General features: G+C 47.6%; 3 protein-coding genes and 1 long non-coding RNA gene across 11 annotated transcripts in view; 1 reads left to right on the top strand and 3 right to left on the bottom strand.

Annotated features, from left to right (window-relative positions):
• Positions 1–1,695: 1,695 nt before the first annotated feature.
• Positions 1,696–6,296, bottom strand: GRP (gastrin releasing peptide). Its single transcript, XM_051774632.1, has 3 exons — positions 6,044–6,296; positions 5,399–5,649; positions 1,696–2,117 (listed from the first exon to the last, which is right to left on the bottom strand). The coding sequence occupies exons 1-3, from the start codon at positions 6,186–6,188 to the stop codon at positions 2,064–2,066; spliced, it is 450 nt and encodes a 149-aa protein (XP_051630592.1). The 5' UTR covers positions 6,189–6,296; the 3' UTR covers positions 1,696–2,063.
• A 447-nt stretch (positions 6,297–6,743) lies between these two features.
• Positions 6,744–8,265, top strand: LOC127464328 (uncharacterized). The gene is made up of 3 exons (XR_007901305.1): positions 6,744–7,077; positions 7,203–7,314; positions 8,225–8,265. It is a non-coding gene; the product is annotated as an uncharacterized LOC127464328 (long non-coding RNA).
• Positions 8,266–10,711: 2,446 nt separating this feature from the next.
• On the bottom strand, positions 10,712–14,233 carry SEC11C (SEC11 homolog C, signal peptidase complex subunit). Its single transcript, XM_051774630.1, has 6 exons — positions 14,104–14,233; positions 13,652–13,761; positions 13,096–13,245; positions 11,961–12,080; positions 11,330–11,387; positions 10,712–10,906 (listed from the first exon to the last, which is right to left on the bottom strand). The coding sequence occupies exons 1-6, from the start codon at positions 14,143–14,145 to the stop codon at positions 10,853–10,855; spliced, it is 534 nt and encodes a 177-aa protein (XP_051630590.1). The 5' UTR covers positions 14,146–14,233; the 3' UTR covers positions 10,712–10,852.
• Positions 14,234–21,045: 6,812 nt separating this feature from the next.
• The window catches only part of ZNF532 (zinc finger protein 532), a 30,621-nt gene continuing 26,171 nt past the window's right edge, over positions 21,046–25,495 (bottom strand). For 7 of the 8 annotated variants that reach the window (XM_051774614.1, XM_051774619.1, XM_051774616.1 and 4 more), the window contains 3 exons: positions 24,089–24,201; positions 23,582–23,729; positions 21,047–23,321 (listed from right to left, as the gene is read on the bottom strand). In XM_051774614.1, coding sequence (XP_051630574.1) covers positions 22,827–23,321; positions 23,582–23,729; positions 24,089–24,201 — 756 coding nt within the window. In that variant the 3' untranslated portion in view covers positions 21,047–22,826. Of the gene's footprint in view, positions 23,322–23,581; positions 23,730–24,088; positions 24,202–25,495 lie in introns of all 8 variants that reach the window. The other variant, XM_051774621.1, reaches the window with a different exon arrangement.

Below are 25,495 nucleotides of genomic sequence, written 5' to 3'. Positions count from 1 at the left end.
TCAGCCACAGAGTACCCACCTATGAAATGTTATCATAGGAGAAAATAGTGGAATAAAACAAACAAAAGAGGGCAGAACGAGAAGCTGGTTACACCAGGACACTGGTCACTGACAACGTTACCAGTTTCTCTGGTAGAATCAATACTGTGTCTCCTCTCAGCATCTCTGTGTTCTGCCAAGGCATGATGTGAAAACTGGCTGACATTTGGCAGTCATCCCTCTGTCATATGACATTTCTGCCCCACTAAGATTGGGATTGCAGAGCCGGTCTCAGTGGAGTGGCTGAGGGACTGCAAACAGCAGCCGCGGCCCCGGGGCTCACCCGGCACCCGAGCGCACCGGGGCTGCCCTGTCCCAGGGCTCTCCTGTCCCGGGGCTGCCCTGTCCCGGGGCTCCCCTGTCCCGGGGCTCCCCTGTCCCGGGGCTCCCCTGTCCCGTGGCTCCCCTGTCCCGGGGCTGCCCTGTCCCGGGGCTCACAGCCGGCTCTCCCTTGTCCCGGGGCTGCCCTGTCCCGGGGCTCACGGCCGGCTCTCCCCTGTCCCAGGGCTCCCCTCACGGCCGGGGCTTCTCTGTCCCCGGGATTCACCGGGGCTCACCGGGACTCACCTATCTCCGGGGTTCACGGGAACTCCCCGCACGGCCGGGCTCCTTGGGGCTCACTGGCTTCCCCCGCACTCCCCTCATGGCCGGGGCTGTCCTGTCCCCACACTCCCCTCAAGGCCGGGGCTGTCCTGTCCCCGCACTCCCCTCCCGGCCGGATCTCCCCTGTCCCCGCACTCCCCTCCCGGCCGGATCTCCCCTGTCCCCGCACTCCCCTCACGGCCGGGTCTCCCCTGTCCCCGCACTCCCCTCCCGGCCGGGTCTCCCCTGTCCCCGCACTCCCCTCCCGGCCGGGTCTCCCCTGTCCCCGCACTCCCCTCCCGGCCGGGTCTCCCCTGTCCCCGCACTCCCCTCACGGCCGGGTCTCCCCTCAGGCCGCGGCCGGACCCGTGCACGCGGAACGGGATCTCCCGCGCCTGCCCCGTGGGCGGCGCGATGGCACCGCCTGGCGGCCGCGGCGAACACTCGTGATGCGCAGCCGCCGGTGCCGGGCCGGGGGAGCGGCGGGAGCGGCGGGAGCGGCGCGAGGCTGAGGGGAGAGCGCGAGGCTGAGGGGAGAGCGCGAGGCTGAGGGGAGAGCGCGAGGCTGAGGGGAGAGCGCGAGGCTGAGGGGAGAGCGCGAGGCTGAGGGAGGGCGCGAGGCTGAGGGGAGAGCGCGAGGCTGAGGGAGGGCGCGAGGCTGAGGGGAGAGCGCGAGGCTGAGGGAGGGCGCGAGGCTGAGGGGAGGGCGCGAGGCGGGCGCGAGGCTGAGGGGAGGGCGCGGGACAGAGGGGCTCTGCTGCGGGGAGGGCGCGAGGCTGAGGGAGAGCGCGGGACAGAGGGGAGGGCGTGGGGTTGAGGGGCTGCCAAGGCAGAGGGGCTGAGAGGCTGAGGGGCTCCCGGCAGAGCTCCCTGAGGGGGTAAGCGCAGCACGCTGGGCTTAGCCCATCTTTGGGAAGGTGGCGGCAGCGTCCCTTTATTGAAAAGGAGCGAGACCAGGGAGCAATTCAAGAAGGAGAAGAGCTTCGGTGGACAATGAATCATTCTCTCGTGCCTTTGTTACTAGCTGTGACACTGCCCCTTCCATTGATTAACTCAAATAAAAGCTTGAACTCAGCCTTTCTATCAGTACTATTTATTGCGAATGTTGAAATGGCATGTAATTTTGAACTAAGATATGAACTGATTAGATAGGTAAGTCATGTAGTTAATTGGAAGACCCTTCCGTGACAATCATATGTGTGTGTGTGTGTATATATATATATCAAAGCCATTCAAGTGTGAAAATACAACCTTGAAAATGAAGTAGAGAGAGTTTAGTCATTGCTGAAACATACAAGAATATGTGTATTTAGGTATTTTACACAAAGGAATTCTTGTGTACAGAAAAGAGACCTTGTTGATTATCTGATACAATCAAGTGCTTGTGAAATATAGTCTCTTACAGCAAATATTCAATTTCTTCGTGATTTAGAGACCTTCTTTCAGCTTGGAGTGCTCTCTTTCATATTCACAACTTGAAGCAGATAGTCCATCATCTAATAAAAAAAAAGAGATATATTATTTATAGACCACTCCTGCAAAGAGTAATTCACTAAGTTAATAAACCTAATATAAGTTAATAAGCCTAATATATAACTGCTCTGGGTATTCACATAACAAGCACATTCCTAATAATCTTTCCAAAACAGACCCCATTTGTCTTGGTTAGTGTAATAACCGACTGCCAAAGTACGAGGAAAGTCATTCTCCCAAATAATTCTGTCTGCCATCTCATTTATATACTGTCTCATCAGTGTTAAAAAGCCAAGTCATGGAAACAATTTAAAGTTTATTTTCCAACTTACTTTTACAGTTAGTCCAACTTGGAGGAGAGATTTTCCTTCTGACCCGTAACTACATTAACTTAATTTATTCACAGAATAAAGAGCAGGCAAGGTATTAACTGAAAACAAGAGAACAATGCAGGTACACCATCCTAAGCCGACCTCCCAGAACTATTGTGCTCATCTCTTCCACTTTTTTGGCTATTTGTGTGTCGCAGCCATTATCCCTACTCTGGGTGAGCCCTTTAGTAAGAACTTTTTTATTGCTAAGAAACGTACAGCCCACTGTGAGCATCAGTGGTGACTGATGCACTGGATGATGTTGAACTATTAAGCGAGGCCCTGAATTGAGTTACTGCATTTACTTCTGCAAACTTTAGCTCTGGAGATTCCTGATCTTAAACTTAAAATCCCAAATCAGCTAAATTCGAAAGTGTCCATGAAGCGAAGTCCTCAGAGCACATTTCCTCCCGGCACTGCCGGCCTTTGCTGTGCGCGGCAGGTGGGAACGCGGGGCTGCACCCCCGGAGACAGACTCCTCCTGGCCGGCACCTCTGCGAGGGCAGCCTCGGGCCCCGGGAGATGCAGCCTCGGGCCCCGGGAGATGCAGCCTCGGGCCCCGGGAGATGCAGCCTCGGGCCCCGGGAGATGCAGCCTCGGGCCCCGGGAGATGCAGCCTCGGCGGTGCTCTGGGCCAGCTATTCCCCCAGCTGGCAGCAGGGTTCACGCTTGCCCTTCTGTTGCTCACGTTTCCACACCTCAGCCCAACAGGCCCCTGCGCTTCAGGGCAGAGGAACCCGCTGCAAACACGGTCTCTAGTTCCTCCCAGAACTAGTTTCTGCTCCAAACTCGCACATAATGTGGCTGGGAAAGTATTTAATGCCAAGTACAAGCTTTTTGTACGCCCTGTGCCGTCATTCTCAGTTTGCTGTCCGTGGTCATCCACCTCCAGGGCAGGCAGCCCCAGGCACCCATCCCTTCTGTGCGAGGACACCTTTGTCAGCTGTGCCAAAGTCAGACAGAGTTTGTACACCTGGAACCCCTCACACCCAGACAAATCCACAGAATCAAAACCCAAAGGTCATTTATGCCCTTGCATCCCTGTGCTCACGTGTGACTGAATGTCACATGTATGCCAGAATTCCACCTTTATAGACAAGGCCTCTTTATAAAAAAAATAACTTTTAAATTAAAAATAATAATTATTATTTAAAAGGTTAGGAAACTATCACAGCCCTCAAAAAAGTAGAGCACATTCCTTCCAATCTTCATGTTCTTTTCATCTGGAAAGATTTCAGAAGCACCTTAACTTTCAGGTGCTGGGTTTTTACTTCCTGAAGCCAAAGAAAAAGCAGTACATCGTACCCTGTCCAGGCTGTGTATCATCAGGTATTTGTGTCCAACAGCTCAGCTACTACTGCTTTCATGATTATGTTTTACTTCAGGATGGAGACAAAGTAACAGGTGAATGATGGAAATTAAAGGTTCTATGGCCAGATGAGGTTCTGCAAGTTGTCCTATGTCTTAGTCACAGGAAAAACACGACCTTTTTTACTAATAATTTCAGAGATCTGGATGTTTAAGGCAGTAATCTCATTATTCCACATACATGTTCAATGCCTGACCACAAAAATATTGATATTAATTTAGGGTCATAGTACACACATATGGATATGATTCAACTTACTGGAGGCAACTTCCAGCCTTCACAAGCATGATTTATTGCCAGATACTTTTAGAAGCCAAAATATTTCCCTCTTTACATAGAATAATGGAATTTGTTAATCTAATTTGATTACAAAGCTGCACACTGTGGAGCTGAAGATGGAATGATTTCCTTTTTAGACAGTATTAATCACAGTTACTATAAGCATTGCTGTCATAAAGCCATAGCCAGAAAGAAACCTATGCACAGCGTCCAAATCAGTGGTGAGAGACCTAAATCACGGCTTAATTTAATGGGTAAATTTTTACCTGCACTCAAATAAAAGCCTAAGTATTCATGGATTTCACTGCACCAGGATTTCAGGAGAGAGACTGGGCCAAAGTTAACCCAGGAATATTAATCACATCATATTGCAGTAGAATATGAGAAGGAAAGAATCTTCACATTAATATCTTCAAGAGGGCGTATTAATCTTTTTATTCTATTTCAGTGTCACCCAAAAGAATTCTGCAGCTCTATCATTATGTCTGTGCCTGAGGCATTAGAAAGAAAGGAGTCTTCTCATAAATTCTGTGATTTACATTAGACCCCAACTACTTTCTGTAAAACTTCACTGTTATTCTTCACAATGTGTTTTATAGGATATTCCAAGAGAACAGGGGTAAATCTGTTCTACTGCCTTGTTGTCTTGTAAAATAGTGCTAATAAGAACATTAACTCGAGGGATGAGGAGGCGGGTCCCAGGCACATATTACAGCTCACCAGTAGCCACAGACTGATTTAGCAAGACCACAAATAACCGCAGTAGTAGCCAGCTGGGGAAAGGCAAATGAGACAAGGACAAAGGTGGGAACAGAGGGAACTCTGCGGCCAGGTGGCTTTACCCACGGACTGGCCGTTCCCCCCCAAGGCAGGAACAACATCCCGAACAGCGAGGGAGCGAGACAGCGGGATGGCAGCACCTCTGCCTTCCTCCTGCCCTCACATCTGTTTGTCACACCAGCTTGGCTTTGCTGGGTAGCACAGAATGGTGCTGATGTGGTCACCTCAGCATGGAGAAAAGAACGCTTCAACCAAGCAGCTTGAAGGGAACCCAGACACTAAAATCTGTTTAATGCTTGCCCAATAACAAATTAATTCATCCAAAATAAAATCTGCGAGTGGCAATCTGTAATCAAGAGCAAAGTCTTACTGTACTGAATGTCTAGTGCATGAAATGCATTTCTGCTGCTTTTCCGGACAATCCTCAAGTTAGAGGAAGCTGATATGTTACTGTAAAACAAAAATTGAACACAGGGAGTGTCTTTGCAGGTGTTATCTTACTTACATCTTTCCAGCTGCTATTGTCATCTGTCTCCCAGGTGTTCCTGGTGTACCAGGGAAGCCCTCCTTTTAAAAAGTGAGCGCTTTTATTTTCGTTCCTTTCCAGCAGCCGTAGCAAATATTTGGAGATTTCTTCCCACTGCAGATAGTCTTCCAGCTGCTTGGCATTGTCAGGTAATGCTGAAAATGGTGTTTTGTTTTCTTCTTCAAAACCATAAGGAAAATCTCCAGTGCTCTTTTTTCCCATTAAATGTCCTGTAACAACAATGACAGTAGCACAAAATTAACCAAAACGGGTAAAGATTTGATTGTTCAAATATCGGCTGGACTTTGCTACTGATTGATGGAAGGGAAGGGCAGGAGCTATAAGATGTCAAAATTGAAGCACTACTGGGACTGCAGATTTTATCGCAGTGTCGCACACAAATAATTTCTTCTGTCTCCTGTGCTGCCTTGTCAGAGAAAACGTCGCCGAGAACGGGGCAGCGACAACCAAGCACTTTGCTCGGGGCTACGGAGAAGCACTTGGCAATATTTGCTGGAATAAGAAGCGGACTGAGAAGCTGTAGGTTTTAGACTTACCCTACCTGGACACCGGCCGCGGGAACTCTGCGTTCCAGCGCCTTCCTAGGAGTGCCACCGGACTTACCCACAGCCCAGTGGCTGCCGCGGGGGTAGATCTTGGTGAGCGCGGGGGTCCCGCCGGGCTGCAGGGGCGCCGCTCCGCCCTGCGCCGCCAGCAGCGCCAGCGCCAGCAGCGGGAGCGCCCCGGGCCGCCGCGGGCCGCCCCCCATCCTGCCCTGCCGCCGCCGGGGGTGCTGCCGGGGGTGCTATCGGTGCTGCCGGTGCTGCTGCTGCCGGTGCTGCTGCTGCCGGTGGTGCCGCCCGGCTGCGGCTCCGTCCGGGCGAGGCGCTGCCGCCGCCGCCCATTTATACGGCGCCGGGACGGGCGCGAGCGGAGCTCCCGCGCTGACGCCTCCTCACGGGGCCGCGGCAGCCCCGGCCCCCGCCCGCCCCCCGCCCCGGCCGCTCCCCGGCCCCCGCCCGCTCCCCGGCCGCTCCCGAGGGGGGTGCGAGCCCGGCCCGGCCCCGGCCCCGCTCCCCGGCCCCCGCCCGCTCCCCGGCCGCTCCCGAGGGGGTGCGAGCCCGGCCCGGCCCCCGCCCACTCCCGGGCGCGGACAGCGGCGGGCGCTGCCCCGGGGGCTTCCCCTCGGCCGCGCTCGGACACGGACCGCGGGTCGGTGCCCCCGCTCCGGCCGTCGGGGGTCGGGGGGCGGGCCCGGGGCACCTCGGGGCGGCGGGACGGTGCCAACGGCAGCGTCAACGGGGACCGGGGGCTGCGACGGGCGCGGGACCGCGGCGGGGTCACCCTCCGCCCCGTGTGGGCCTCGGCTCGCCTGCACTTGGTGCAAAGTGTCTCACTGCCCAAACAGAAAATCTTGCGCCGAAAGTTTATTTCAGTTCCCAGTCCCAGGTGAATTTCCTGTCACGAGTGACAGTAAGGTGGACACAGGCTTGCAAGGCTTTCTGCTTTCCTTGGACAGGGACCTGTAAACTTTCCAGCACCCTGAGGCACCTGGAGCTGGCCAACCTTGTAGTAGTTAATGGGTGAAAAGGTTTCCATCCTGAAGAGGCAGTGCAGAGAAAGGATAGATGAATCATGGAAGGAGACAGTATATCCCTGTAAGAGCCATAAAGTTGAACACTTAAATACACACTCGGCCTCAGGCACGTCAGTGGTTCCACTGGAGTGAAGGTGGGTGAGTAGTGATGGGATATCAAATCCTGATGTGCTGTTTGCCCCTCAGGAGAACAACAGGGACAGGATGGAGTCATCTGGAACGGGCACAGTTTATGTGATGATTTTGCTCTCTGGAGAACTATGCCAGGAGCTGGGATACACAGTGAACAGAGCTGCCTGTAAGGAACCTGCCAGATCCTCTGGCTAACCCCACATGGCTGGAGCTGAACTACACCCAACGGCAGCTCCCATGGATGGGAATTAACATAATTTCCGGGCAAACTCTAGTACAATCCCTTTTGAAGTCAATTGTGTATCCTCTTGTATGAGCTAATTTGTTCCCTTGTTTAGTCACAGTTTATTGCATCTTCTTTTACTGATTAATGTGATTCATTCTTTTATTTTGGTTATTAATTATGCATTCCTGCTTAATTTACAATAGTATTCTCATGCCTCAATCAGGAGTTTTGCTGTGCAGTACAGCTACAGACATGTGCTCTGTGCTGAGTGACAGCTGATCACATAAAATATTGCTGTCCATGGGAAGTTCTAATTGTTTGGTGCAATTCAAGGCAGGAAATCCAAAAATTCAGGAGACTGTCCATTTTCAGAAACCCAAACCAAACCCAAGCAAACATGAATTCTTACTCAGTTCCTTATTGCCCAGCAGTGCCAAGTCTCTTTTACAGCAAACACTATACAAACAAATAAACCTTCCTCACATGTTGTTTATGTGCCTTCATACATTTCATGTGCTACAGGCTATGCCTTCACGTTCATTCTCATTTTGCACTGCTTTGAGCTCCTTTCATTAGTAGAGGCTGTCAAGGCTCCGTGGTTTGGACCCCTCAAAGGCTGTGGTCTGTGATCATCAGGTTATCTGGGTGCTGGGCAGTCACGTCTGGACAGGCAGGACAGCAGGGATGTGCCCAAGGAATGTGCTCTCTCCTTGGACTGGGTACCTCTCCCTCAGCCCAGCTGGGGATCCAGCCCACTCTCTGATTCAGCATTTCTTTACTTACTCGTTCATAAGGATAAAAAAACATAATATGGATTTATTCTAATTATTATTTTTATTAATCTTTTCAGAAAAATAATAATTTGATAAGATAGAGAAATAGTATTCTGGACACTCTGCAACAGAAAAGGATTCAGGTACAATAAAAGGATGTTATCAGCTGGGACTGATTCACTCATTTGAGACAATCTTTCTTAAAAAAGAAGCCTGATAACACAAATTTGTGTTTGAACATCAAGAAACAGCTCTCTCCATTTTGAAATACCTTTCTGCTTTTCATACATCCCACAGCAAAGCGAGCTGTTGTGCTCCAAGGCAGGAAAACACTAATGGTGTTTAAATGCTATTACCACAACAGCACTTTAATTTGTTTCCTTTACATTTCAGACAACTTATCACTGTTCTATCAGCAAAGCAGATTCTATGGAAATGAAAAGGGCTAAAAGAAAAATGGTGTGCCTTTCATCGCCTCCTTTGTAGCGATGCTGGAGTCAGACACAGCCAGGATGTATGGACAGAACAAACACTGGTCTGAGCGTGTCAGCCACGTAATAACAGGGCTCAATCGCTGAGGAATACTCTGTAAATGTTGGAGATGCTGAATAGACTAATCTCCAGCCCTTCCAACCCGCACCCAGGGCAGGCGTTCTGCAAACAACCCGAAAATCAACTCACTGCAGCAACGGCTCCCTGAGGAACCAAAGACATTTTTCAGAGAAGAGCTCCACAACTTTACAGGGGCTGAATAATATGAAATAATAAACATTTATTTAATAAGGCCCAGTGTAAGACAGTCGATACTGTTTGTGCTGCATTCTGGGAAGCCCCAGGCAGTTGAAGCTGAACCAAAGGGGCCGCTCGGAGCATATTTAATGTGTGCCAGTGCTGCATCAGCCAGCCCAGTCTGGGCTGTACAGTTTCTGTGGTGGAGGGGTTCAATAACTGGAGAATTAAAATGGGAAGTGCTTATGGACATGCCTGTGGAGCAGAACAGCCTAGAGTGACCATCAGCCCCACTGCCTGAGCCCCTCCCAGGCTGACCAAAAGTTCCAGGGCATTGTCCAAACGCCCCTGGAACACTGGCCAGGGCATCAGCCTCCTCTGCAGGGAGCCTGTTCCAGTCTGACCACCCTCCCAGGAAGGAAATGCTCCCCCAGGTGCAGTCTGACCCTCCCCTGGCACAGGGGGCCTGTCCTGGACTCCTGTGCTTCATTTGCCCCTCTCCCAGTCAGAGCTGACTGTGCTCGCACTGGGGCAGGTGGACACAATAAATTCCTATTTCAGCAATACCAGGGGAAAAAAGAAATCTTACTATACATTCACTGTCCCAAAAATTACATTATTTTTTCTTAACTGTGATGATACACTTCCAGGAAGACTGCATTAAGGATACCTACATTATTCTGACATGCCATTTACTATACTCAATTTTATTTCTACACAACTTGACACAAAAAAAGTAATTTTTATAATACAGTTGGACATGAAAACTGCTTAGTGGGATACAAAAGAAGTAATATTACTTGAAAAAAATTCAGCAGTTGTCTGCTGAGCATGAGCTGTTACAACAGAAAAGGTGCCATTATTGTATAATAGAGTATTTTTGCAGAGATAAGGGATTACAGAAGAAACAAAACTCCAGAGGAAAAGAGCATCACGCTGTTCCTTATCAAAGCTACAAAAACAAAGCCAGGGAGGAAAACAAGTTCTGCTTTGTTGAAGGTACAACACTGACAACTGAAGAGAAGAGAAAAATAGAGAATTTCACAAAACGACAGTTTCAGGTAGATTTTTAAGTGAAAAATCAATTTTATTTTAATTTTATTTATTTAACACTACTCAGGTGTTACATGATAGGAGAGAATAATTGTTCTCCAAACTGGCACAGGAGTTATGGTTTACCCTTCCTGCCAATCCCCCTGGAGTGTACTACTGTGCTATTCATTCAGTCATTTACAAGTGCTATTAAAGCCCCATAAAACCTTTTGGTTGGGTTTGTTTAACACCCTGGAGCACAAAAGGCATAATGGTCAACAGCCTGAATTCTAGAAACTTGCACAGTCCCTAAATAACAGGCCTCTAGAAATCAGGCCATCAGGGTTTCTGTCCCTGTTCCATGAAGAAGGTTTGAAATTCAGGGGAAGAGCTCCAAGTCCCCATTGCTCAGTTCCCAGTGGGAGTGAAAGCCCCTTCCTTGGCTGTTTTTGTCACCACATCTAGCTAACCTTCCTTAGTCTGACCAAACCCCTGCCACTCACCACCTGCTCTGACCCAGATGCCACGTCCTCACGGGTACTGATAAATCCAGTGTGGGGGGTGGAGAAAAGAGGGCACTGACAGATTAAAAACAATCAAGGAAAAAGCCCCAAACAAAAAGGATGGAGAAAGTGGGTTCAGATGCAGGACCATGCAAGAGAAAATGACTGGGCACACCAGGGAGAGCCCGTGGCTGCTTCAGAACATGACAGTGTCTTCCAGCCCAGGGCCAGGCTGACTGAGAGCAGTGTCTGTTGAAGGCAGGAAATATGCCATTTCATAATTAACCAACAGCCAACAGCTTCACTCATTAGTCCTAGTTTATTTAGACAAGACAAAAGCTTGCACAGCTTTGGAACTGTTTACAGAAACGAAACCATCTGAAATATATATTAGTTTTTTCCCCTGTACATTCAGCTTTGTCCTTGGAAAGCTGCCTGGTTTCAGGACTCCCGTTTCAGCAGCACATAAGCTCCCATCACTGCCAGGAGAGCATACTGCAAAAAACCAGAGAACACACACCCGTTACACTTGCTCTTCACAGAGGCTCCAAAGGCACAAACTGTTCAAAGGGTGTCCTCTCCAACACCACACCTCCCTCAGGAGCCCACAGGTACAGAGCTCTGGTCCTCCAAAACTGCACCAAGATTTTAAAGGGATCAAACTCATCACAAACAGGTGTCACAACTGTGTGCACTTAACAAATCAAACTCTTACAAATGATGTGTTTTCAGCCCATCACAACTACCAAGGTCTAGTGGGTGACAGACAGGCTAAAGCACCCATGGAAACAGCCCACAGGACATCAGGGACCAAAGCACAGAAACAAATTCATTAACCAGGATGCTTAGAGGCAACATTCTTATTGTCTTTACTTGTTATTTTACCAGTGCAAGTATTCCAAATGTCTGTATACATACCTTAAATTTTGGATAGTCATTCATGATTATAGTTACCATTCCAACATAGGGCAAAAACCTAGAATTGACAAAACATTGACAAAGTGTAAAATGAGCCCTCAAATATTACAGGGAAATGTTTCAGTGTTACTCAGCCTGGAATATTTCAGTGTAAGCCCATCATTTACAGCTGGGACTAATGCATACCTGAACAGGAAATTAAATTCATTAGTTTTCCTTAGGTAAAACTTCAATCAAGTTATCTCTGAAAAATCTGAAGAAATTTTATCTCAAGTGAGGAAGGGGACAAAGCCCAAAGCTCAAACCTTGCATAAAATTCCCGTGGAATGCTGAAACTATTTCCCAGGAATTTCCAGCGATTACAAAGATAAGTTGGTTAATTTTGTATTTATAGAAGAACTATTTGTTAGATGTCCCTTTTCCCCCCCCAGATATTAATTTCCACTCCCACATCAGTGAGAGGACTAGAGGAAGGAACGTTTCCAGTGTGGTTTGTTTTTTTTTTTAATTACAATTTTTTTAAAGAAATTAAAAAAATACCACATCAGATCTAGTTTGTATTACATTGGAACTGATTCAAGAAGTAAATTTTTTTTCTATTTGATTATAAAGTACATTTTAAATCACTTACCCTCTTGCTCTTCCAACAACATCTTTCTTCTCTAACCAGTTCTGACCTTCTTTGTACAAGCCTCTGTCATCAACTTCATTATTATCACCTTTAGTCAGAAATTTGATGTTCCCATTTCCTCTAGAAGGCAATGAGGTGATAAACTAAATACCACTTAATTTAAAAACCTCAATTAACATCTACAAAGCACAATGAGGATGAAAAGTACTACAAGATTAGATAACAATGTTTGCTTTCAGTCCTGCTTATCGAACAAACACCATTAAACCATTAACATTACAGATTTTATTGACTATATCTATCAAGAGGTATTAACAAGAAATGGTTTTAAAACACTCCCAGATTGTCATTTGATGTAAGCAGTTACACAGTGGATATGAAAGGGATGTTGTCCACCCAGGCACATAACCTGGTTTTGCTGAAGTACTAATATCAAGAAACAAGGAGTTTGCATGATGATAAATTAGGTAATAAATAGATAAAATAGGCAATTCTTGGATAGACATATTTGTTTCAAAAATAACTGAAGAACAGATGTTACTCAAGAAATAAACACCTTCAGTCCACTTCCTGAGGAGCAAATATGTCAGTGCTTGCCATCTCCAGCTTAGCTTTTCACTGGGCAGAACTAGAAGCAAAATTGCCTCTGTTGTGCTTCAGAAGGAACAGTTTATCATTGCAGGCAAATAAAGGCAATAAAGGCAAACCCCAGAACTCTCTCTGCTGCTTTCCAGCCTGAATTGTTGCTGGCAGTGTGACTAACAGACACAAGAAGAATAAGAATCTATTCTTTTATTCTAGTCAAATCTGGAAAACTTCAGTGAGCTAAGATTATATACTCATCAGGCTGCACCTCCAGTTCTGACTCTGAATCCTCACCTTCTTTCAGAGGTTTGCTCTTAGAAGCAGCTGTTTCTCACAGCCAAAACCCCACTCCTACAACTGCCAGTACAGAAGTGGGCTCTGCTGCCAGACACATTCCTGCTGCCAACAGCAACTCCCATGGCTTGTGCCACAGGGTTCCTCTGAATTCCCTCTCTGTTTCTCATAAACTACTGTCAAACTTGTACTGCAACTGAAAACCCCAGGGAAAGAAAGTATCTTTAGAAACAAGGAAAAGGACAAGTTGCATTACTTTTCGTGTACTTTGATTACTCTGTGAACTATTGGAATGTCTCTGCCTTCAACTTTAAAAACAACTATTTCACCAGCTCTGATTGGGTCATCGTGGAAATTCGTTAGGAACAGCAGGTCTCCCCTGTGAAAAGCTGGTTCCATGCTGCCACTACAAACAACAAGAAAGAAAGAGTTTATTGGTATTATGGTAAATGAAAGAAGAACCATGAAATCAAAGAATATTTAGTTCTTACAGATAAACTCACAATTTAAACTGAAATCTGTAACTTCACCAATTCAGTAACACAGTCATGTAACACAACCCAAACCCCAGTAAGCAATCTGCAGTAGTTTATCCATCCAGTGAAGGAACCTGGACATTTCAAAGATCTCACAGTTACTGCTCCTACAAACCTCAGCTGAAACTGGGCCATGGTTACAGCAGGGGCCTTTGCTCAGGGTCCAAAACAGAGTTAGAAGACAGTAAGTGTTCGAGTACTTCTTTAAGCAGGTGGAATTTAAAATTCCAAATGTATCCAAGGGGAAAGGGGAAGAGGCAGAGGGCAGTGACTTACCTGAGCACCACGACAATGGGGCTCTCACTGCCCGTGACGACGATGAGCCCTTTCCAGATCATAAGGGCAGAAGACACTATCATAGCAAAATTTAGGACTTGGTAATACAGCTGTGCGAAACAAGAAAATGATTTTTTAGTTACCGTATTGAAATTAGAAGGACAACATAGAAACTCAGCGCACAGAGTCCAGGCACGTGGGCTTCACAGTAAAATCCTATTCCAATGCGAGTCTCATGGCACAGATTGCCATGTCAGAATTCATCATACTGCAGCATAAACCCTGAGTCCACCGTGTGCCTCAATCCTGGCTCATTCTACCCGGGAACTGCCCGTCCCCGTTTCTCCCCGGCGTAAAATACGGACCCAGAAATGCCAGTACGGCGTTCCCGCCTGCAAACCCCCGCTCGCGGCTGAGGTGCGCGCCCCGGGGCTGCCCGGCCCCGCCGGTACCTGCCGCTTGTTCATGCGCCGCAGGTCCCCGAACAGATCCATGTCGGGCCCCGGCGGCTCCCCGGCGGCTCCCCGGCGGACAGACCCGCGCCCCAGCCCCGGCGCCGCGCCGGGTCCCGCGCTGCTCCCCGGGATCTGTAGTCTTCTTCCCCTCCCGCCTCGCTGACGCTCAGCGGGTCTCCTACTGCGTGAACTACAACTCCCAGCATGCATCGCGGCGAGGGGCCCTGAGGGCGAGCCCTCTCGCCTGCTGCCCTTGGAGATGCCTGAGCAGCTGGCCGTCCCAAGGGGCTCCCGGCGGGCGCTCAGACCCCCCCCGAATGGCGGGACGAACCGCGCGGACCCGCGGAGCGCCGGAACGGCGGCGCCGCCTCCCGGGGACAGCGCTTTGGGTCAGGCGTCTGCCGCGGGCACCCCTGGGGCCGCCGCGGCGTGTGCGGAGCTCATTGGCGGGACGGGGGCTGCGCCGGGCGGGCGGCAGGGGGCGCTGTGAGGGGAGAGTCGCGTGAGGGGAGAGTCGCGTGAGGGGAGAGTCGCGTGAGGGGAGAGTCGCGTGAGGGCAGAGCCGCGTGAGGGCAGAGCGGTGTGAGGGGAGCGCGGTGTGAGGGCAGAGCGGGTGTGAGGGGAGAGTCGCGTGAGGGCAGAGCGGGTGTGAGGGGAGAGTCGCGTGAGGGCAGAGCGGTGTGAGGGCAGAGCGGGTGTGAGGGGAGCGGCCCCAGCGGACTGTGAGGGGACAGCGAGGTGTGAGGGTGGAGCGGCCCCGCCGTGGTTCCTTGCCAAGCCCTCGAGCCCGCAGTGGGAGCGGGCGCAGTGCCCGCAGCGGGCCGTGCCTCGGAAACCCGCAGGCTGGCACACCGCAGTCTCCTCCTCACCAGCTGCTAGCAGAGCCACCTCATCTCAGCAGCCAGCGGTACCCTCAGTGTTTTTTTCAGTACAGAGGCCCAGAAAGCCCCAGCTGTGAGTGGCAGCCCCTCAGTGCCCTCTGCCAGCCTGGCTGCCCTCAGGATGGGCCGGGGCTGCTCGAGTGGGGCTGGCAGGGTGTCAGGCCCCTCGGGCAGTGCAGAAAGACTTCACACCAGTTTCCAGTTCAGCATCTGAATGATTGCATGAGTCTGGAGCAGCAACTACCACATGGGTACAGGTCCTTGCCCAGAGCCTGATTTCCTGTGAATTAAATGAACCAAACCCAGTGAGGTTTTCACCAAGTTCAGAATTAGCCCCTGAAGACTGGGGATGACAATGGGAGAGCAAAGAACACAAGGAAATGCTGCTAAGATCAGTGGAAGGAAACAGTTTGTGGAGGACTGGAAAGGTGTTTCTGTAATTTGCCAGAAATTGAGTGAGACTTTCTGTTGGCAAACAGTTGGACAAGAGGGACTAGGACTGACTAAGAGAGGCAGAAGTGGCATTGGATCACAGAGGAAGGTGTAATGCTCTCAGGAAAGGACAGAAATGGCACATGGATATTGGAAAGAAAGCTCCAAGGACACTAGCTAGTGTTGTGCTTCTTCAGTGATGTGTCGAGGCCTTTTGCAAAGTGTACAGAGGTGTCCACGGAAGAGAGAAAAGGAATGAGAAAGGTAACAGTTCAGGGAAGCTTTAGGGAAGGTCTAAATACCTGTGGGTTACCCTGATGAATAAACTGTTGTTTGTATCGGTGGTGTCGTTAGATGCACACTGTGATGATGATTTAGGATCCATGCCCACTTTGGAGCCTGTAAACCTTGCCAGTGCTCGGAAAATCCCGCTTTTCCATGGCTGGCTGCTCCCATAAACACATTTCCCATGTGTGTGATACCTATACAACTGGGAAGTAATGATCACAAACCTGCTAATTAAAGCATATGACACATAAGCTACCCACTGTCTAATTACATTTCTCTCCCAGAAAGCAAAAAAAGAGGCCAAATTCTCATTCACTGCAGAAATAGCTGTACCTGGAATGCACCTAAAAACATTTGAACATACCAGTAATTTACACTAGGACTCAGGCCAGTAACTCATAGTCAATCAGCAACAATCTGACAAAGACACCTTTGTTAAATTTACTTGCTATTGGAAGGAAATCTTATTATTTTTTGTGGCTATAGCTGCACATTTCACCTTAGCTATTGATTCATTATATTAATGCAGAATATCGTATCTACATTCATACAAAAAAACCCACAACAAACCAGCTTTTGTTCCAAAACACACTGTGTCACCCCCAAATTGCTACTGAAATAGAACAGATTCAACACTTACTCTGCATTTACGATGTGTTTACATTTAACAGTAAATATTTGGCACTTGTCTGTTACCCGCTTCTCCCAAGCAGGCGTGTCAGTTGTGTGCAAGGTTATTTTGCAGTGGTTGCCGTGTCTGCAATAGCTCAGGTTGGCTGACATTATCCTCTAATAAACTTTTTCAGGCTTTTCCTGGCCCAACACGTGAGCTGGCAGCGCCGTGACGTGTGACCTTGCTGTGACACCCTCAGGTACTGCTCTGGCTGGGGCTGTGAGAGGCAAATGATCTCGGAGTGTTATTTGTGGGTGGTGCTTTAATTTACCAAACGGGCAGGAAATTACTCTCACCTATTGTGAAGTAGGAGTGTATCAATTTTGGAGCTAAAAGACGAGCCACTCAGCAGGGAAAGGGCAGGACTGAGAGAAAGTAAATGACAAAGACTGGGCGGTGTTAGAACAGTTCCTTCAGTCATTCCTGATGGAGAGAATTAAAAGTGGAAGTTCAGGTGATAGAATCTAATTCTGTGACAAGTAGAGGGAAGAGGCAGAGCTGACATTTGGAGAATTTAGAGAGGCAAGAAGGCAGCTTTCTGTTGAGACCCAGTAGGATTGAAGCTGCTTATTTTTTTGTTCACAGAGGTGGGACATTCTTTTGTCCAAGGCACGAACCCACACTTAATTCTGAGACCACAGTATCTCTGCCTCTCAGTTTGATTGTGATTGGTGTTTGATAGCTCTGAAAACACTTGGACTCCCCCATTTTTCATGGGGAGGCAAGGGAAACATGTTAGGAAGCTGCTTTTCTTCCTTTTCCACGGGTGCTAGGAATCACCTACACTTCTGTTGGTGGCTTTGTTATTTTACCAGCCGCATGGTTTAGATTATTAAAGGTTACATGTATTTTGAAATCTTCCCATACTCTGGATGTTTGACTTCAATATTTGTACAGTAGATCTTTTGGAGCTCTGCAGCTAGGAAATTATGCTAGTTTTTTAGTACGCAGAAAAAATGTAGCTCTTGGCATTCTGGCAGATTTGCCAGACCTTTGCAAACAGCCTGTACATAGAATATTGAATTACAGCTCTTTGATTTCTAAGAGATTGGTCATGGGCACATAACTGGCACCTTGCCCCTGGGCTGAAAAGTGTGGGTTAATAGGGAGAGCCATGGCAGTCCTTTTGCAGCCCCTCAGCAAAGCACAGCAGCAGCACAGTAACTGCCTTCCCTGGTGAGCACTCTTTGTGTCCCAATCCATTGGGAGCTCTTCTGCTTCCCCTTCCTGTTGCTCAGCAGGCTGTTAGAGCAGCCCGTGGTGCACGCAGGGCTCTCCAGAAGCAATGGGGTGCCACTTGCACCAACAGCACACTGTTCTGGATTCTTCTAATGCTTGCATTTCATTGCATTTTTGTGATGGTACAAAGAATATTTTCTTCCTGCGCACCCCTGGATTTGCACCCCCCTTGGAGGCCACTGCTTTGGAGCATGTGTGGCTTGTCTCGTGTCACTTCCCTCACGAGTCTTGTCCTCTGCCCTGGGAGCTGGCAAGGACCTGCTCACGGGCACGGTTGGCAACCCTGGGGCGCTTGGCATGCTCGTGTTTTTAAGTGTATGAGTCAACAGTTTTAGTCTGCTCTGCAACCCAGTGTCTGGAGAGATAATTGGATTTCAGCTGAGTTGGATCTGTTTCAGGGAATGGTTTATTTGTGAAAATAATGTATTTTTCTGGAGGAAAAGGGGAAGGAGAGGGAGGGATCCAGCTATCCGAACATTCAGTTGAATTTAGCAAATAATGTTCTCTTTTCCTTCCCCTTCCCCCATGGAACAGAAAAAAAAATCAGAAACAACCTGACAAAATGTTTAGGCTTTCCCAAGTGAAAAAAAAAAAAACTTTAATTTTTAAAACTGCTCAAGAATAAATGAGAGAAAGGCAAAAAGGTTTTAAAAAAATTCTAAAAAAAAGGAAATATTTAACCCTTACTCAAGAACAATCTCTTAGTAGACTAAAAATGCTTGTAATGTGTTAGGTTTTACTTTATGGTGGGGAAGGGGAATAATGGTATTCACTAACTGTTTGCTATTTGCTTAACCTGCGCTGCAGAACTGAGGCTAAAACACAGCCTAGGAAAACACCAGAGCAATGATTTATGTGATGGCACTTGAAGGCCTCTGTCACAGACCACGTGAGACAATCTGGTCACTGAGTCCAGTGGAGCCCAGTGTGGCCTCTGGCCTAGAGTCTCCTGTTTGGTGCTCGTGCCCTGACTTTCCCGAGCCTTTGGAAAGGGCTTGGCATGATGTGAATGGGGCACATGGTGTGTGGGAACCAGCTCAGGGAGGTGAAGCAGTGCTGGAGCAGCTCCACGAGGGGACATTTCTCTGCACAGAAAGGGCTGGGCTCATTTTGCCAGGAGCAACAGTATGTAAATGTAATGACCAAGGGATATTTTGAGACCGTAGCTCCTCCACCCTGATTGCATTCAGGGCCTGCTCTCCATTTTAACTGAGACAGTTAAATATTGCTGTGCTTGACCTGCAATATTAATCTGGCCCTGGAGCTCTGGCAGTGCCAGCCAAGTGTGGCCTGACTCGGCAGGAGCAATACTCATAATGCACTGCATCCATATTCCACCATCACATTAGAGGCATTGAATGCAAAACAGCAGCATTTGAGAATAGGAAATAAATGGACTGCATAAAGTCTTTTGGCAAATCATATTAGGGGACATATCTGGGAAGGATACAATGCTCAGCTTATTTTACTAATAGTCACATTACTGCGCCGAATACATTTCTGCCTTCAGCGTAGAAACCCGGGGGTCAGAGAAGAAAGCTGCAGTGCCTCCAGTTCATTTTCCAGGTGAATCTGGGTCATTCCCAGTGCAGTGTCTCACTGTGATGCCCTCGAATGGGCCCTTTGGTCCCCAGGAAGGCAAGCTGTCCTTTTTCCCCAGCTGTGAAAGAAATAACACTAAAACCGGTTTTTGTACAGTCACTGTTGAGGAGCAAATACATTTTTTTTTCAAAGGGAAAAAGTGCTCAGGGAGGGGACAAGAAGTGGCTCCTTCTTTTGCACTCCTTCTGCGTCTGCTTCAGGCTGTAGAACCCAGTTTGTACTCAAAGCCCAGGGCTGTGGGTCAGGAATGCTCGTGCCTTCTGTGTTTGCCATGGTCTGTACTTATTTCTCTTGTCACTCCAATCCCCACCCTAGCTGCCCTTCAGGGAGCCTAGACAGATAACCTTTTAGTAATAATCTGAAATTCAAATACAAAGAATTGACTACTGAACTGCCCTAATATTTGAGAAAGGTTTTAAACTAAAATAGGTTATTCTGTGTCCCATTATTGGCCTGGCAGCTGCGTGTGTGTGATAGGTGTACTGAGAAAGGTTATATTAACAGAATGAGAAGGTCAGAGTTATATAAAAATCCTTTTAAAAGTAAATAGGCTTGCTGTACTGATTTCCCCACATGTACCCCAGAGGTTAAGAACTGGGAACATTTGGGCTTTTGGCAGGTCAAGTTGTGCATCTGTAAGTGCCCTGCAGAAATAAGAAAACAGACAAGTCTAAAAATACAGTGGTTGTGGTAAGATTTACCTCTGTCTGTACCTGTGTGCAAGCAGGCCAAGGCAAGGCTAAACACCTCCCTGAGTGTGAAAAATCAGTTTTATTGAAGCTGTGTTGGCAGGTGGATCTGAGCCTTGGTGCAGTCCTGGCTGGGCAGTTTTCTCTGCAGCTGGATACTTGGGCAGAGGTTTCGGTGTGCCTCCTGCCTCCCTGAGGAGAAGGGATGGGATGGGAAGGTACACAAGAGGACATATACATATATATGTACACACAGATGCACTGCCTCCATGGAGATCAAACCCCTGCCCTTGGACAGGGTAAATAGAGTGAAGCCCCCACACGTGAACCCCAGACCTGACAGTAACACTTTGTTCTGCCCAAATGCTCCCTGAAGCCTTTGTTTGCATTCCAGTCTGGTGCTGCACTTGAGGTGCAACATTAAGCACCTCTGTTTCCAATAAGAGTGGCTGCAAAATGGCAGAGGCTGACTGATCCCTTCCTACCCCACAGACAGGTATTATGAGGTTGAATCCGTTACTGTTAAATCCTCAGAGGAAAGATGTAGAAAAGAGGACTATTAATGTCATCATTGCAATTGACTGTCAGTGGCACAATGTTAATTAAAAGCAAACAATTCAAATGTCAGATCTCAGGCAAAAATAAGTTTAAATATTTTCTTTATGGTTTACAAGAGGAGATAATTCCCCTAGGTGTGCCTACTGAGATTTGTGCCTTTCCACTGTGTCTCTTGCTGCTTTCTGTTCAGTTCCCCTCCTGGTCTTCGGGACATTCCCCTCTGTTAGGCAGCGTGTGGGGTGTGACACAGAAATGTGTGCAGAGTTACAGGGCAGCTCCAGACCCTCTCCCTTAAGCCTTCCAAGAGATTACTGGCAGGAGAGTTCAATCAGTCTCGTGGGTGGAGCCGCACGGAGCCCCTGCCCAGCAGCGGGGCGGCACTCCCGGGATGTGCAGGGAGCTCCGGGGCAGTGGCCGTGCAGGACCCCGGGTCCTGGCTGGAACCACAAACCCGTTCACATTGTCAGGTTACTGGCCAGGACATCGTTGTGGTTTGCATCTTGGTAGCACCAGCAATGGCATAAACTACTGGTTCACAGCATCCCCTGCAGGGACGAGGCAGTGAAGAGGGAAAATAAACAAAGGTATTAGTAATGGCTGTGAAAATTTAACTTTTATTATCTGTTCACTGTATACAAAACACCATTCTGCATAGTGATAACTCATTTGTTGTACAGTTGACAGTGCACATCAACAAACAAGTGTTCAGAGGTATCCACTGAATGGAAGGGCAGTGGTGGCAGTGTCCATCACACACTGAGACCCTGTGCCCGCTGAGAGCTGTAGGATGGAGAGGTACCTCATAACCACTCAGTATGCCAGTAACAGAACTGGCCTAACAAGCATTTACTGATGAGCCAAATTAAGAATGAGGATGGAGAGAGCAGAACTAATGTACTGATACACAATTTCCAGAGTGACTGAGAAGTTTTACAGAGCTGGCTGAGAGGATCCGTATTTTTTTAAACACTTCAAACTTTAAAACTGTTAAAATTTCGTGATAAATAAGAGAATCTCACAAATCTTTAGGGGCAAAATGCTCCACATTTATTTACATATGAAATGTGTTTAATACAGTTGTAACGGACGTAGTGTATAGTAACATCTGACAGCAGCAAGACTTTTAAGGAACCCAACAATGACTACTGTTCATCATGCACCTATCTATATATACACAGTTCGGTTTAAAAAAAAGTACAAAATTTTTTCTCGTAGGGATACATACAAGGTATAAAATGCAAAACCAAACCAAAAATATACTCTGACAGAGAACTCTATCTGAAAGGGCCAGGATGGTACCTTTTTGTACTTGTGCAAGCGAAACCGGTGGCGCTGGGCAGGTCTGCAGCGGCTCCCCAGCGCCGAGGGCCTGTGCTGGAGCTCCAGCCCCCAGCACGTGGCTGGGCCTTGGCTCCTTCACAGTTGTGGCTGTGTGTGACACTGAGCACCAGAACGTTTGGCATGAGGGTACAGAGCTGGCAAACACCAGCCCCTGCAGCGAGGGTTAACTATTGGCTTTCCAGAACCAAAAAGGAAAATACGTAATGCTGTGTACTCGCTTCTATAGAATGTTTAATAAATTACATGACAAGAAACATCATCATTATAAACCTATTCCTCTAATTACATCTTATTTGTTAAATCCAGAGCAGCCCAGCCCTTTTGTAACAATTTGAGCTTTGATCAGAAGCACCTGATGACCTAAACAAAATCACTTTATCATACATAGAGTTGTGCAATTGTACTGTTCAAAAGTACTTTACCACTCTAGGGGGTCTGCACCTGTTCTGGTGTTGCCACCAAAAAACCAGCACTGCATTTTACACATGCAGTGGTACTTCTTTTTCTTTTTAATACATACTTTGTAAGAGAAAGTTTAAAAGCTTCCACAGACATTTAGAAGCACAAGTTCTTAGAATTTAAAATCTTAGCTTGCTTCTCTTCCCTTCTCCCCTCCAAGCACTGCCTTCTGATGCACTTCCATTAGCTAAACTTTCTTTCAGAAGCATTCAAAAAAGAAACAGCTTAAGAGAACCTAAGGAACTGCCCCAGCATTCAGAACTCTGTTTTAAAGAAACTTACTACAAAAGAACAGAAACAAAACAGAAAAAAACAAATTTTCCACTAGATACTGATACAAACACATAACAAAGAGTATAAAAATTATTAGTTTAAATATATACAAACTCTTTTCAACTCAAATACTGCTTCAATGGTTCTGAGGATATAGACAATGAGGTGAAGGGGACACTTTTATGCAGAATATATTGCAACACTATTATACCTCGAACTTTCTGTAGCAAAAATGTCCTTAGTATTCCAATGTGGAGAGAGATTTCTGCATCCCAAATAATCTGATCACTTTTCAGCTGAACTCATTCTTTTGGACTTAATGAAGGCCATGCCATGTGTTCTCATGTGAGTGTTTAAGGCCGCTTCAGTTTCAAAAGTCTTTGCACACACTTTGCACCGCCTGTCTGATGCTGCACTGTTGGATGATTCATCCTCATGATTGGGTTTGTTTTCTTGCTGATTATCCTCCCCAGACCCATTCTGTTTTGATACTGGCTGAGGCTCCTTCAGCTTATGTACAATGAAGAGGTGCCTGGAGAGGGACACGTGAGATGTGTAGCAGAGTCCACATTCCCTGCATTGGTATGAAGAGCCATCAGATTTATGTTGAGGAATATGTTCGTGAAACTGGAGAAGATTTTCTGTTGTGAAGCCACAAACTGCACACTTGTGAACTTTAAAAACATTTATCTTCAGCTTTTTTAACGGCTGAGTGATTGCACCTCGTGGAGGCCTGAACTCCAGTACAGGTTCTTCCAATTTACGCTTTGGACTGGGAACCTAAAAAGGGGACAGAAATGGGGGATCATGTAAGCATAAATAAGCAGTTCTTTTCATTACTGTTTGTGACTTGAAAATGTCAGAAACTTTCCCTTGGCAGATTCCAGTACAACTCTGATAAACACAATGCTTTTGGGGCTCTACTTCACTGAGGATGAGACCTTTAAGGCATCAAAATAAGACTATCTATTTAAAGATCCTGAATATATACCCACAAAAAAATCACTCTCTGTGAAGTGATCACTCTTGTAAGTGATTACCTTTGTGTCTTCTTTTACCTCCCTTTCTTCCATATTGGTAGCTTCAGTCATTTCTTTCACGTCAGGGTCTTTAATACCGTGCATCAGCTGAATGTGCTTTTCCAACATCAGCCTCTTGGTAAAAGTACGTCTCGAATCCGGGCAGTGCCTGCAGACACACAAACACACACACACACATTCAGTGTTATGCTTAGCAAGTGCCTTTTGCAGATTAAAAGAGTGGCTGTGTATTTAAGAGACTACTGAAAGCCAGGTCCAGCCCAGTGGTGACCCCAGCTGCCAGCCCAGCAAACTCTCAGCTCAGCCGAGTTTCAGACCTGCTCACAGACGTTATGCCTTGTGCTCTCACGGCCCTGCTGCGTCTGCAGGCAGGACAGGGGACTGGTTTGGCCTGTCTGCATCGAAATTCCTGACATTCTGAATCGATGGGATACTGGCTTTTATACAGGGGTGAGAAAAGAGTGTCAGCCAACAGTGGGTTTTCAAATAGATAAAAGCAGAACTTACGAGCACGTGTAAACCTTCCTAATGCCTTTGTGTTTGATACGATTGTGACGACATAAACTGTGGGAAGAGCTGAAAGATTTGTCACACTGTCGACACGGATGTTTCTTCATTTGCTTTAAAAGAGAAGAGAAAAACATTAGTTAGAAAAGCTCAGTAAAAGTAGTGCATGTGTTGAACCTTGTGATAATAGGAAAGAAACATCACTTACCCTTTTTTTGTACACACCCCTCCTTCAGCAACACCAGTCAGAGCTGGGCCTCTTTCAAAGCAATGTGGCCAGAATGAGCTACACATACACCTGCCACCAGTTGTAAACTGGTGCCACGGACTGGGGGTGAAGCGAATTTCTTCCACCAAAGAAGCAAGGAGGATCAGTGGATTATTTCTGGATCAGTAAAGGCAGTAAGGTGAGAGATTTGCTTTCCCTTCCCACAACCAAATTATGTCTGCAGCTGCTGACTAGGAGCTCCTCAGTCACGTACAGGGAAGCAAGAAGAGCACAGAAAGAAGACCAAAACTGAACCTCACAGACACTGAGACACTAACAGGGCTCAGAAAAGTCATGATGAAATGAGAAGTACTGTCCAATGCCAACTCGAGGACCATCTGTTTGGGGAATTTTGTGGGGTTTATATTGCAGTTTGTCAAGCAGAAGGAAAAAGAAAAGGAGGAAGCGAGAAGGATGGAGCAGGAACACATCGAAGATGTGTCAGCACTCGTAGGTGCATCAAGCCCTTGGTCAGAAAAGCAGGATGAGAATAGTGCTCAGCAGGGCCTGGTCCCTCTCAGAGCACCAGAGGCACTACCTGGGATAGCCAGCTGTGACACCACATTCACTCTAAATGTCTTGGGGAGACTCCAGACAGAGACCAAAGAGGATTTGGGATGCACTGGTTTCTGCAGTGGCAGCCAATCCCAAAAACTCCTCAGGAAGGAGTGCAGCACAGGAATATCTATCTGCCTCCTGTGTTATTCAAGGAACTGCTTGAAGAGGGATAAAAACCAGCACCTGAATGTAAGCAATAAAAGAGGCCTTTAGGCCAGTATTTGAGTGCAACAATTATCTAATATTGCATAGTAAGGGCTGTTCTTGAGATAACATAAACATCAGAGATGGATGATTCTCCTCCACTTAGACAAAATAAGCCTGTTATTCCTCCCAGTTCTGCTCTGTTGCTGCAGTGCAGCACAGTACACTGGTTTAATTCCCTGATCCCCAGCTGAGGGAAGAGTCAGAGCGTTTCAAGGCAGGGACTGGGGAGCAGACAGCTGCCATGGGTCAGCAGCGGGCTGGAGCTGGCACAGCCTGGCTCACACACAGCTCAGCAGAGCCACTACTGCCTGCCTGGCTTTTTAATTTCATTTAACTGGAAGCTCTACTGAACGGAGAAGAACTGCAAACGGGGT

The sequence above is a fragment of the Manacus candei genome, unplaced genomic scaffold (assembly GCF_025592945.1).
Source record: "Manacus candei isolate 608988 ecotype Guabito, Panama unplaced genomic scaffold, ASM2559294v1 h1tg000209l, whole genome shotgun sequence".
Taxonomy (NCBI): domain Eukaryota; kingdom Metazoa; phylum Chordata; class Aves; order Passeriformes; family Pipridae; genus Manacus; species Manacus candei.
This window is presented reverse-complemented; position numbering and strand designations above follow the sequence as displayed.

Coding starts and splice junctions, on each gene's coding strand:
- GRP (XM_051774632.1), bottom strand. CDS start 6,188: ATGGGGGGCGGCCCGCGGCGGCCCGGGGCGCTCCCGCTGCTGGCGCTG. Junction 5,650..6,043: donor CGGCAGCCACTGGGCTGTGG/GTAAGTCCGGTG, acceptor TTGTTGTTACAG/GACATTTAATGGGAAAAAAG. Junction 2,118..5,398: donor ACAATAGCAGCTGGAAAGAT/GTAAGTAAGATA, acceptor TTTTTTTATTAG/ATGATGGACTATCTGCTTCA.
- SEC11C (XM_051774630.1), bottom strand. CDS start 14,145: ATGGATCTGTTCGGGGACCTGCGGCGCATGAACAAGCGGCAG. Junction 13,246..13,651: donor CCCATTGTCGTGGTGCTCAG/GTAAGTCACTGC, acceptor TGTTGTTTGTAG/TGGCAGCATGGAACCAGCTT. Junction 10,907..11,329: donor ATGACTATCCAAAATTTAAG/GTATGTATACAG, acceptor GGTTTTTTGCAG/TATGCTCTCCTGGCAGTGAT.